Source organism: Nicotiana sylvestris, chromosome 9 (genome assembly GCF_000393655.2).
Source record: "Nicotiana sylvestris chromosome 9, ASM39365v2, whole genome shotgun sequence".
NCBI classification, from domain to species: domain Eukaryota; kingdom Viridiplantae; phylum Streptophyta; class Magnoliopsida; order Solanales; family Solanaceae; genus Nicotiana; species Nicotiana sylvestris.
This window is the reverse complement of record NC_091065.1, coordinates 178286793-178299895: the sequence shown is the minus strand read 5'-3', so window position 1 is coordinate 178299895 and position 13103 is coordinate 178286793. Positions and strand designations below refer to the sequence as shown.

Here is a 13103-nt window from a genome sequence, read left to right as displayed (position 1 = left end):
TCATAGCTTCTGATTAGATTCTATAAGCAATCCATTTAACATGATATGTACAGCGGCTTCATAGACAGCCCCGTGATAATGCATTCCATCATCCGTGCAATGAGCTCCGCAATTATTACTCAAGGAATGTATGTCGAGCAAAAACAGTGGGCCACCAGATTGTCGAAGCAGCTTACTTCTGTAAAGCTCATCACTATAAGCTTGCCACATTACATCACTCATCTTCTCCCTCTTCTCATCAGTATTCAACATTGAGTGTATCAACTTAGGCATTCCTAACCAGAACAAGTTGGGCGTCCGAATCGGGAGCACATTCGCTCCATCACCCTCATTAACAAACGGCGAAGAAACCGGTAACATCAACACTACTGAATCCTTCAAAGACTTTAAAGAAACACCATAATCAGATGCATTATTTACATGTAACATATCCCATAACCCTGCCCCCATCACAAATACATCGGGATAACTCCTTTTTTCTTTAAACCCGAGCATCAAATCAGTCAAATTACTCACGTAAGGCGCCCACATAAAGTCCAACTTCATCCCAATCTCATCAACAAAAATGTTATAATCACTATGCCTCTTAAACAAATCCCCTCTTATCACCTCCATCTCATTTCTCCCTAATATCAACTCCAATAAAAAAACCACCATTAACCTTGCCTGTGAATCCCCCGCTACAACGACCCACGACCCGTTTAACAAATCCGAAGCGTCAGCCTTACTCAATTCTTGAAAATCACATTCATTAACAATTTCAGACTCAACCCAATTCCAAGAACCAATTTTTCTACCACTGCCCTTATTTTCCACACTGTTAGTCACATTTTCATTCAATTCTTGAAAATCAAATGATACTTGATGAAGTAAAGACAAACAAGAATCCTTTTTTACAGTAAATTCTAAAGGTAATACTGAACTTGATTTATTGGAGCTAAGGAAAGAAGTAACAGAAGGGAAGTAAGGTACCAAATGAACACCAACAGCGAGGGTAATGAAAAGAGCACAGCTGAAAAATAACATCTTGTTACGGCTTAAGTGCCAACCAGCCATACCCATAGGGACAAAGAGTACAACACCTGCTGCAAATAGTCCCAATTGGACAGCACCCAACATGATAATTTCTTGATTTCAAATGACACCCATTAAGGTGTTAAATCTGAAAAATTGAAACTTTGACTTAAAATTTCAAGAATGATGAGATTTTGGATCTTCTTGAAGAGAACTAAGGAAAAAAATCAATTGATTTTCTCTCCTTTTTTTTTGGGGGGGGGGGGGAGGGGATTGGGTGAGGAAAGTTAAAGGGTAGTTGAGAGGGTGAGGATTATGAAGGAAGCAAATTATTGTAGAGGTGGTGATGGCTATGGCGTAACTGTGTGAGAGAGAAAAGGAGAATAATGTCGAAATTCGGATTCTGGTTGTTATTCGGGGAAGGACGGAGGTACCTTGTAATTTGGGGAGAAATTCAACCATACACATTTAGAAACGATCTTCCAAAAATAGTCCAGTTTAAAAGTAATCGAAATTTAGTCACTTTTGATAAATCTGACCGAAAATACTGTTCAAAACTCTAAACATACTGAAATTCCAGGATAAGTATGTTGGAACTCTAGCATAATATGATGAAGTTCCAGCATAAGTACACTAGAACTCCAGCATAATATACTGGAGTTCCAGCAAGTATAATTGTCTAGTATAATATACTGGAGTTTGGAGCACCGGTGCTCCAGTCTCCAGTATATTATACTGGAGTCAGCAAAGTATATCGGTCCAGCATAATATGCTGGAGTTCATACACAGGTGCACCGAACTCCAGTATATTATGTTGCACCGGTCTCTGTTGCAGCAAAATAGTGGTTATTTTTCATTGACTTCTTAAACGCTGGCTATTTTTGAATGACCAGTCCGAAAACTGGCTATACCGTGCTATTTTTAATGTAATTTGGGCCTAATGGGCAAATAGCCCTAAGTCAGAATTTTGAAGCACGTTGCCAGATCTGGCAACAAATTTTTACTAAAATATCCTCGAGCTAGAATTTTGAAGTATGATACTGTCACGATTCAATTTCGTACTAGGTCGAGACTGCACCTAACGCCACCGTTAGCCAAACCCACAAGCGGAACTACCATTTATTTATCCCTTTTTAACATATTTTAAATTACACTAACTTTCACGTAAGGATGACAAGTTTTTTTAAACAAGGTCATCATAATAAGTACATAGTCTATTGTTATAGAAGTGACTAGTACAACAGTACCAAAAGTGTTACAAATCCCCAAAACCCGGCGTCATAAGTACATGAGCAATCTAGGAAATATACAAAACTGCTAAAGCTACCGTCTGAAAGTAATAGACAGAAATAGTAAATAAAATGGAAGGAGACTCCGGTGTTGTGCATCGTAGTAAAGCAAGCAGCTCACGCCTAAGTCTCCGTAACGATCGGCTACGCGCCTGCGTGACCATTGGTGGAACTTGTCTCAGTACCTGCACATCAGTGCAGAAGTATAGTATGAGTACGAAGAACAACACGTAACCAGTAAGTATCTAGTCTAACTTCGAAAAAGTAGTGATGATGGGTCGACTTAACACTTACTAGAGGTCAATAATATCAATAAAAGAGCATAAAGTAGACATAGTGAGCAAACAACATGCATCAATGAGTCAATTAAAAGAAATTACAATAAGTACAACAGGATTCCGTAACACATCACCAACCTCTCATAACTGACCGTGGAGGTACTAACTCAATTATTCAATATGGAACCCATTTCGATTATTAAGCATGAAGTTGCCGAGGCGAACAACCCGATCCCATAATAATAATGATACTCACTACTGCCGAGGTGAACGACCCGATCCCATAAGAATATGATACTGTCAAGGCGAATGGCCCGATCTCATAAGAGTAGTGGTACTACCAAGGTGAACGACCCGATCCCGTAAGAGTAGTAAGTTTACCTCGCTCGCGAAAGTACTTGCGACGGGAGAGGACATGAATTTTTCATAGGTATTAATTATTCCTCAAATTTCCCAAAATAAGAAGGCTACATCGATAATCACAACTTTATATCCTTAGTCTCAACCCTATTCAAGACAATCAATACACAAGATAATCACAACAGTACAATTAAAAGCATGAAGTGGATCTAAGTCTACCCCGAAATATCATAGAATTTAGCTGCACACGGACTCTCGTCACCTCGTGTGTACGTAGCTCCCCGCATAAGAAATACACAACAGAATACACCTAAGGGGATAAGTCCCTTTTACAAGGTTAGGCAAGAGACTTACCTCGCTCCAAAACTCACTTTCGGTCCACAAATTCACTCTAAAGCCTCAAGTCAGTGCCGAACAATCTGAAACTATCCAAATATTATATAAATTAATCAATATATGATAAAAGTTCATAATTTAGCTATTAAAGTAATTTTTCAATCCAAATTAGTAGATTCTTAAAATTCGCCTCGGGGCCCACGTGCCCGAATTTCAGAAATTTTCGAAGATAATTAGTATTCATAGCCTCACGAACTCAAATATATAATTTTCACTTAATTCCATAACCAATTTCGTGGTCAAATTTTATTTTTGTCAAAATCTAGGTTTTTCTACTAAACCAAAAATTTCTACAATTTACATGTTAAGGATCTACCCAAAATCTATGTATTTAACTTATATTAGGTAGGAATTACTCACCTTATAATGCTTGATGAAAATCCCTCTCTAAGAAGCTCTAAATTTGGATCACACAAGTGAGAAATGGGAAAAATAGGTCTAAATACCGACATTAAAATCCCTCGACTCTATGCGAACACGATAGGCCTCCCGCGAACGCGAAGACCACTGGCCCCAATCCTTCGCGAATGCGGCCAAGTCTCTGCGAACGCAAAGCACAAAACCACCCAGTCCCTAATTTCCTCTTTGCGATCGCATGCGTTCCTTCGCATTCGCGAAGAAGGAAACCAGAACAACACACCAGCAGATTTTGACTTAGCTTTGAGCGGCCCGAAATGCACCCAAGCCCTCCAGGACCCCGTCTAAATGCACTAACAGGCTATAACCATAATACGGACCTGCTCGAACTCTCGAAATAAGTAAAACAACATCCAAACTAAGAATCACACCCGAAAACTAAATTGGATCAAGTTATGAACTTCAAGTTTTCAACTTATTCCGAACACGCCGAATCATACTTAGACTACTCAGAATGACACCAAATTTGGCAACAACAACAACAACAACCCAGTAAAATCCCACTAGTGAGGTCTGGGGAGGGTAGTGTGTACGCAGACCTTACCCCTATCCCGAAGGGGTAGAGAGGCTGTTTCCGAAAGACCTTCGGCTCAAGAAAACAAAAAGACAAAAGGGAAACAATGTTAGTATCACCATAGAAATCATCGAAAAAATAGGAACATGAAATCTAGAAGAAAGATGCAAAGCGAAAGCTAGTAAAATAAGTCTTGCACTGACCACCGAAACAGTAATACACAACATTGCCACTAGTTATCTTAGGCAAAGACCCTACCAGACACCAAATTTGGCGTGCAACTTAAATCACCATACAGAATTATTTGCAGGCTCGGAATCCCAAACGGACCTCGATAACACCAAAACCTACTCCAAACCAAACTTAAAGAACTTAAAAACCTTCAATGCGCCAATTTTCATCATTAAGCACTAAAACGCCCCCGAGTCATCTGAAATCCGATCCGAACACACGCCCAAGTCCAAAATCATCATACGAACTTAATGGAGCCTTCAAATTCCCAATTCCAAGGTCGTTTACTCAAAATATTGACTCAAGTCAAACTTAACCATTTTAAGTCATTATCAAGGAACTAAGTGTTTCGATTTCAACCCGGACCCTTCCAAACCCAAATTAACCATCCCCGCAAATCATAAAAACAGTAAAATTACATACGGGGAGTCTTAATTAGGAAACGGAGATCTAAAAAGCGAAATAACCGATGGGGTCGTTAAAGGTACTATATAAGTTCTAGCAACATGCTTTAAAATTCTGACAATGTGCTTCAAAACTTTGGCAACATGCTTTAAAACATAACTTCAAATTGTTCATAACTGATCGCAAAATTAAGAGAGAAACCAAAAGAAATAGGAATTATTATGTGTATAGTTGCCCTTTGAACATTAAAATCTTAAAATATTTCTTTTGCCACTTAAGCTATGCATCTTTGGTGAGTTCAATATATACAGCCGGAGAAAAGTATGTTCTTGGAACTTATATACATGACATCAGATGCTACGTATTAAATTTATAAGGAAAGAAAAAGATAAAGATATCAAAGGGGAGACAAAATCATTTTGGGACGGAAATTGCCCAGAAGTATAAACACTGAGTTAATTTAATATATTTGCATGAGTTTATCATGAGTGGACCTCTTTTGTTGCCGGCGCAGATACTTAATTTTCACTAATGAGATAGTCCAAATGCTATATAACGTAACGAATATATACTCCAAGTGTAAAGAATATATATATATATATATATATATATATATAATGTTTAATATATTGTAACTTATGTTAACTACGTATCATATTTTACATATTACAAGTACTCCACTTTAGAGGAGTTATCGAACCTGTTAACTTCGACAAATATTCTGAATTATATAAATATATAAATGTTGAAAAACGGTCATATATTTTGCTTGAAACCCTTAAAATTAAAAGTTCGATAGAGCACTGGTTAAGCACTTTGCTTATATACACCCACCATATTCAAGTCCTGGATTCGCCTCTACTATAGTCTACTTATTCTATCTGTAATTAGCTTTTAGATGATCTGATTTATAAACCCGTGATACACCTCTTGAATCATGACACACATAAACAACAAAGGGACGAATATCTCGAGGACTTCTTAGGAGGCAAAGGAACAAGATTTTGCTTTGGAAACTCAAATTCTTGCATTTATATAAGTTCACTACTTGCCTTCATCAACAACAAACAGAAAAGGGAAAAAAAAGGATAAAATAGAAGTTTAAGGATGGCAAAAGAAGATTTACGTCTATTAGATTTCTGGGTGAGTCCATTCTGTATGAGGGTAAAAATTGCATTAGCTGAGAAGGGTTTAGCCTTTGATTCTCAAGAAGAAGATTTGTTAGGAGGCAAGAGTGAGTTGCTTCTAAAATCAAACCCTATTTACCAAAAGGTTCCTGTTTTATTGGACAGTGGCAAGCCAATTGTGGAGTCCTCAAATATTGTGTATTATATTGATGAGAAGTTTGCTAATACCAAAAATACTTTGCTTCCTTCTTGTGCGTATGGCCGTTCAAGGGCAAGGTTTTGGGCTGACTTCATTGACAAAAAGGTTAAATTTCTAATCCTCCTATAAATGCCCAATTAAATTAAATATATGTTTGGTTTGCTAAGTTATGAGGATTATAAACACGAATTTTATGTCTTAACAAAGATTTATATATATGTCAGTAGAATATATAGAAAATACTTAATACTTTTAATTTTTATTTTTTATTTTTTATTTTTTATTTTATATAATATTGGACTGAGGTGAGCTTGGATTGGAGCGATATTAGTAGTAGGAATTCATACATGCAACCTCAACTTGCGATCGAGGAGTCTTTATTGTTGTTTATTCACTCGAATCTCAACTCATGAATATAGAGACGGATCATATTCCATATTAACTTGATACAACCAAGGAGTTTCTTGGGTTAATAAGTAAATAAAAGAGTCATATGTTATGAAATAATTGCCAGTAATTTAGCTATTACTATAGTCTACTATATAGCTAATTAGCTATATTATAGCATTGATAAAGAAGAATTTTCTAAATTATTTTCTGGCATCAGACCTTCAAACATCTGAAATGCGCCAAGATATTGAATGTGGCATAACGTTCCTCATAAGAAATGATTACGCCTTTAGAAAAATAAATTTGTTCAAGTACAACCAAAACAAACTAAAGCGAACAATATCATAAAATAAACTATGTAAATAGGGGATAATAATCATTTATTATATTTAAATTGTTGAATCCTTGTAATCTAAGAAAATATTTTAGTAAAGTGGAAAACGGGAGGTTCAAAATTGCTCTAAATAATAGGTTTAAATTCTAGATGTGACGTTCTAGTATTTTTTTGAATCCCCTTGTATAAATTTCGGACTCTACCACCTATATTATTAAGTTGTATGTATTATTTCTAAGTGAACACATGCATGAGGTGCAGATTTATGAAGCAGGAATGGCTATATGGAGAAGCAAAGGAGAAGAACTAGAGATTGCTAAGAAGGATTTCATTGACATTTTGAAGAAACTTGAAGGAGCTTTAGGTGACAAAGATTATTTTGGAGGAGACAATTTTGGATATGTTGATGTCATAGCTATTAGCATGACATCTTGGTTCCATGCTTATGAAAAATTTGGACGTTTTAAGGTTGAAAAAGAGTGTCCTAAATTTGATGCATGGACAAAGAGATGCCTTAAGAGGGAGAGTGTTGCTGGTGTTTTTCCTGACCCTAAAAAAGTTTATGAGTTTGTTGTCATGCTTAGGAAAATGCATGCCGTTGAATAGCTTGGCAAGTCATCCTGCTCGATCATATCGGTTATTTTCAGGACTCTTTTACGGCTATTAAAAGGGTCAATATTGACGACAGTAATCGATTTTAAAATTTATATAGTTTAAAAGAAAACCGATACATAAATATTTGTGATATAAACGATATATGTTGTTTGGTTTTTCCTTGTTTCTATGTTCTGTGTGTGATCCTGGTGCTTTTCCTTCTATGGAAAAGAATAATAAGTGAAATAATCAATGCTTTCCTTCTCTTTCTTGTTTTGGCTTCTTTTGAGGTTTCTGGTCGTGTTTTACATTTCCCATCAATCATCAAAGTAATTAAAGTAATTTGTATTTATACCCGTTTTTTGAGTCACGTTTTAACTTATATCTGCTTTGCAAAAAAAATTGCAAGCGTACCCACTTTTCGCGTAAACTTCAGGCATACGGGCCTGAAGTAGCAAAGACAATCACGAAAACTTCAGCATTCTAGTAGACGGGCCTGAAGTTGTTTGTAATTGCTGAACTTAAATATTCTACTAGCTGAAGTTTTGTTCTCTATTTGCTGAACTTCAGCATGTTTTAACTGAAGTTTTGTCCTGCATTCATTAGTTTTGTCGTAAAGCTTTTTCAAAAACTTTAGCAGAAAATGCTGAAGTTATTTAGTTCATTTGTAAAAACTTCAGTACTAAATAAGTTGAAGTTTTTTTGTCCCGGATTCATTAGTTTTGTCATAAAGTTTTTTCAAAAACTTTAGCAGAAGATGCTGAAGTTATTTAGTTCATTTGTAAAAACTTCAGCACTAAATAAGCTGAAGTTTTTTTGTCCTGGATTTATTAGTTTTGTCATAAAACTTTTTCAAAAACTTCAGCAGAATATGCTGAAATTATTTAGTTCATTTGTAAAAACTTCAGCACTATGTAAGATGAAGTTTTTGAAAAAGCTTTCTAACATACTAGATAAATAATCACATTATTCTTTCATAGTGTATTACTACTATAAAATAATCAGATTGCCAACATTATCTAAATCATAAATTTTGGAAACAATAAACGTGAAAAACATAGAGAAAAGCAGTTCACCCCAAGCATTGTGATGTAAGCATCTGCACAAATACAAATGATGAAGCGAAGTATCACATTACTAAAAACAAGATGTTCTAAGAGACTAACAAAGAAAGGAGCGCACAGGTAACAGGAATAAGGAGGCATTTGAAGTTGTAAAAATTAAGGTATAAATTAAATAATTTTAAAAATATGGGTATAGGTTAAATGGGGGCGACCAAATAGGGCGCCCCGTGCAATTTTTATAAAATTTTGGCGACACAGTAATTTACATAATTAACTATTGTTAGCTTATTTTACATAAATAGCCTATTGAATTCAATGTTTACTTTTTCTAATCAGTATACGGAGATTATATAATGATTATACACACATATATATCATACATCCGCGGCTATTAGCGCTTAAGTAGGTGGCTTTTAAGTTAATTCTTCTTATTAACCTCTTGGGCCTGTAAAGTCCGTAATTTTGGATGTGCTGGATATTCGGTAAGTTAACTGTAAAAATAGTATGGGCTAGCCAGTTTTCGGACTGGTCATTCAAAAATAGCCAGTGTTTGTAAAGTCATTGAAAAATAGCCACTATTTTGATGTAACAAGGACCGGTCCAGCATAATATAGTGGAGATCGGTGCACCTGTGTATGAACTTCCAGCATATTATGCTGGAACTCTAACACGCAAAAAGTTCCAGCATAATATACATATGTATGAACTTTCAGTATATTATACTGGACTGGTATATTATGTTGGAGTTCCAGTATACTTATGCTGGAACTCTATTATAATATACTGGAGTTCCAGTATACTTATGCTGGAATTCCAATATATTACGCTGGAGTATTTTTCGGATTTTGAACAGTGTTTTCGTTCAGATTTATCTTTACATGAAAAGTGGCTAAATTTTGATTACTTTTGAAACTGTGGCTATTTTTGAATGACCACTTGTAAATTTGACTATTTTTTAATTTCTCCCAAGTTAACTGCTAAAGTTCGTCTACATCTTGAAGCCCAATGAATTTTGAATCTGACACTAGCATAATAGTAGGTGAAGAATTAGCCTAAATAGTTGTCTTCCCGACCACTTATACCAAAAAAACGCACATGGATATATAGTATGTATAATATGTGTATAATTATGTATAATCAATATATAATCTATATATATCGGCTAGAAAAAATAAAAGTGAATTCGACTGACTATTCGTGTAAAATAATCCATAAGATTAGGTTAGCTTAATCTACATTAGTACACCAAATCAACCGATAAGAGAAGGTCAGACTTGAGCTACATTACTAGGAAATTTGGGATTGAGAAATAGAGAGAGACGTAGAGAGAATTCTCAATTCTGTACAACAACATCCAATCCAAACAAACAAATATCTTTTGAAAACTCAAACTCGAATTTAAAGCTTCAAAGCTTTTTAATGGTTGTCAATAGTGGAGGGGTTACAGATTTTCGATGGTTTTAGAAGAGGAAATCGTGGGTGATTGAAGAGGAAATCGTGGGGTGTGATTTTGATACGTGAGTGAGGTGGTTGTAAAATATCTGGAAGAATATTTAATTTTCCAATATTAGCGCCCCTAAATAAGGAAGCCTACAGCTACAATGATTCCTTGTTTAATGAATTGTCTATATTTTGTAGAAATACTATTAGCATGGCGGGTAATATGCAAACTATGAACATATTTGGTAATATAAATTCCTATATGGTATAAGAACGAAAATCTCCCTAAAAGTAATTTGTAACTATACCCACTTTTTGGGTCACGTTTTAACTTATACCCGCTTTGCAAAAATAAAATTATAAGTTGTAATGACCCGACCGGTCGTTTTGAATAGTACAACCCTGTTTCCCCATTTATTGCTAAATTCATGCTTTATAGTTGTTATGTGACTTGCCGGGGTAATTGTTTGGGTTCGGTCAGGATTTGAAATGAATTGAGACACTTAGTCTCCAAGAAGGGAGCTTAAGTTGAATAATTTGTCCGGAAGGTAAAATTGTAAACGACCCCATAATGAAATTTTGATGATTCTAATAGCTCTGTATGATAATTTCGGGCTTAGGAGTGTGTCCGAATAATTATTTCGAGGTTCGTAGCTAAATTAGGCTTGTAATGGCGAAAATAAGAAATTTAAGTTTGGAAGTTTGACCGAAGAGTTAACTTTTTGATATCGGAATCACAATCCAGTTCTGAAAATTTTCATAGCTTCATTATGTCATTTATGACTTGTGTGCAAAATTTGAGGCCAATTGGAATTTATTTCATAGGGCAGTATTCTTGGAATCTTATAAATATATAAAGAGCAGTCGTACTTTGACTGCAAAATGTAAACCACAGTGTGTACCGAAGAAAATTAGACCATGTCACCGAAAGTTTGTTTCTCTCCATCCATAAAAGTCCACATTGGGTAGGTGAGTTCACTCATTAAATTTATATATTTATATGCAATCACTATTTATTGAAAGACCTTATCAACTCCAGAGTGTGAATTCTCCTTTTCTTCATTTTTGGACTTATTTGAGGTACTTATACTTTTTTTTTAATTTGGTTTATCTGTTAAAGTTTTGATCTTTATTTTGTGGCAGTTTAATATTTAATTAAAGTAAGTAGCTTTAGTTCGGGTTTAGTCTAGTAAAGTTTTGATATTTATTTTGTGGCAGTTTAGTATTGAGATTTTTTCCTATCTATACCATATATGAAACCTTATTACTAAAAATATGCATATTTCCATTATTACCTGCCATGTTTATATTTTTCCTACAAAATTTATACAATTTCATTAAATACCCAATATTAAGAGTTGATTCCTTCCAAATTAGGAGCCTACAAATCTGGGATAAAAATTTGAATAGCTTATTCCTTCCAAATTAGGCGCTTAAAAATTGGGACTAAATATTTTTTCATATTCACATTAGATTTGTTTCCTCCTTTTTCTGCAGGCTTCTCTTTCCTCATTTTTCACGTATTTCTGTTTCTCTAAGTATATACCAGTCTTCCCTTTATAAAGCTCAGGGTCTTTTTGATTTGGTTCTCCTCTTTTTTCTTTTAGGAATGGCTGAGCATATTTAAATATGCAAAGGGCTCTGTTTTCGTCAACTATTCGAAGGGAGGAGCTCTTGTTCTTGACGGGAGTGAGCTAATGCGCTTGGGTCAACAAATTTTCTACAAAAAATCTATAAATAAACTACAAATCAGTTTAAGTATGTATAAAGCAATATTGTTTTAATGGTATCTATAAATTACTATATTTATACTACAATTAAACTGCAATCTATATTGGAAAAAAATGTTGACTACAAAATTTTCTCCTAATCTACAAATTTTCTACAAAAAATCTACAAAGAAACTACAAATCAGTTTACGTATGTATAAAGCAGTATTGTTCTGAAGGGTATCTACAAAATTACTATATTTATAGTACAATTACACTACAATCTATGTTGAAAAAAAATGTTGACTACAAAATTTTCTCTTTATCTACAAAATTTCTACAAATAAACTACAAATCAATTTTTCCAGGATTGATGAAGAACAAAACAACAGAAGATGTAGAAGATGGGCCACCGGAGTTGCTCTTTATTCATGGTGGCCATACAAGTAAAATTTTTGACTTCTCGTGGAACCCATGTGAAGACTGGGTCGTCGCTAGTGTTGCTGAAGATAATATACTACAAATCTGGCAGATGGCGGAAAACATCTACCACGATGAAGATGATATACTCAATGGGTCTCATCTCTGTATTTTTTTAGAAGAAGAAGGAATGGAGAAGAGAAAGAAATGGGAGGAGGAAAACGAATATGGTCAGATCTTAGGAATTAAGGGGAGAGAGAAATGTGGGATATATGGATACCTTTAATTAAGGAGTAAAAACTGCCCATTAATTAGACCCTTAATTAAGTATGGTATAGGATTGGTAATTTAGTATACGGGTTTGTAATTAAATCAAACCTTAAACATTGAGGGTAATAAGGTTTCATATATGGTATAAATAGGTAAAACTCCATTTAGTATTTGATTAAAGTAAGTAGCTTTAATTCGGGTCTAGTCTAGTAAAGTTTTGATCTTTGTTTTATGGTAGTTTAATTTTTTTGATTAAGGATGTTAGATTTAAATCTTGATATGTAAAATGGGTTTTACTCATTGCTTCATTTGGTTGTCTTATGGTTGAGTAGTTTTTGTTTACTACAGGATTTTATAGTACCATGTAGATTACTCAAAACCTTTTTTTGTTTTTCTTTTCTCATTACCTTTCTTTGATTGTTGTTGTGCTTTTGGCCAAAATGTTTGGAACTTTCTTTTTTATGTTTCATCTAGATCTCATCCAATATATTGTTGTTTCTTTAGTTTACAATAGTTCCTTTTCATGGCACTTTTTTATGATTTTTTTTTGGTATTGCTCTGATAACTGATTGTTCTTCCATCTTGCATTCGGATCTGTTTCACATTTGCTTCCATGAACTAGTTTTGTAATTATTATTTTTCTGGTTGTTGT

At 34.6% G+C, this 13103-nt stretch overlaps 2 protein-coding genes across 2 annotated transcripts; one reads left to right on the top strand and one right to left on the bottom strand.

The window, feature by feature from the left end:
* On the bottom strand, positions 1 to 1119 carry LOC104246386 (protein ALTERED XYLOGLUCAN 9-like). The gene has a single exon (XM_009802195.2). It carries the CDS (start codon positions 1117 to 1119, stop codon positions 1 to 3), a length of 1119 nt encoding a protein of 372 aa, XP_009800497.1.
* A 4892-nt stretch (positions 1120 to 6011) lies between these two features.
* LOC104246387 (probable glutathione S-transferase) lies at positions 6012 to 7560 on the top strand. Its single transcript, XM_009802196.1, has 2 exons — positions 6012 to 6335; positions 7216 to 7560. Exons 1-2 carry the CDS (start codon positions 6012 to 6014, stop codon positions 7558 to 7560), a joined length of 669 nt encoding a protein of 222 aa, XP_009800498.1.
* The last annotated feature ends 5543 nt before the right edge of the window (positions 7561 to 13103 follow it).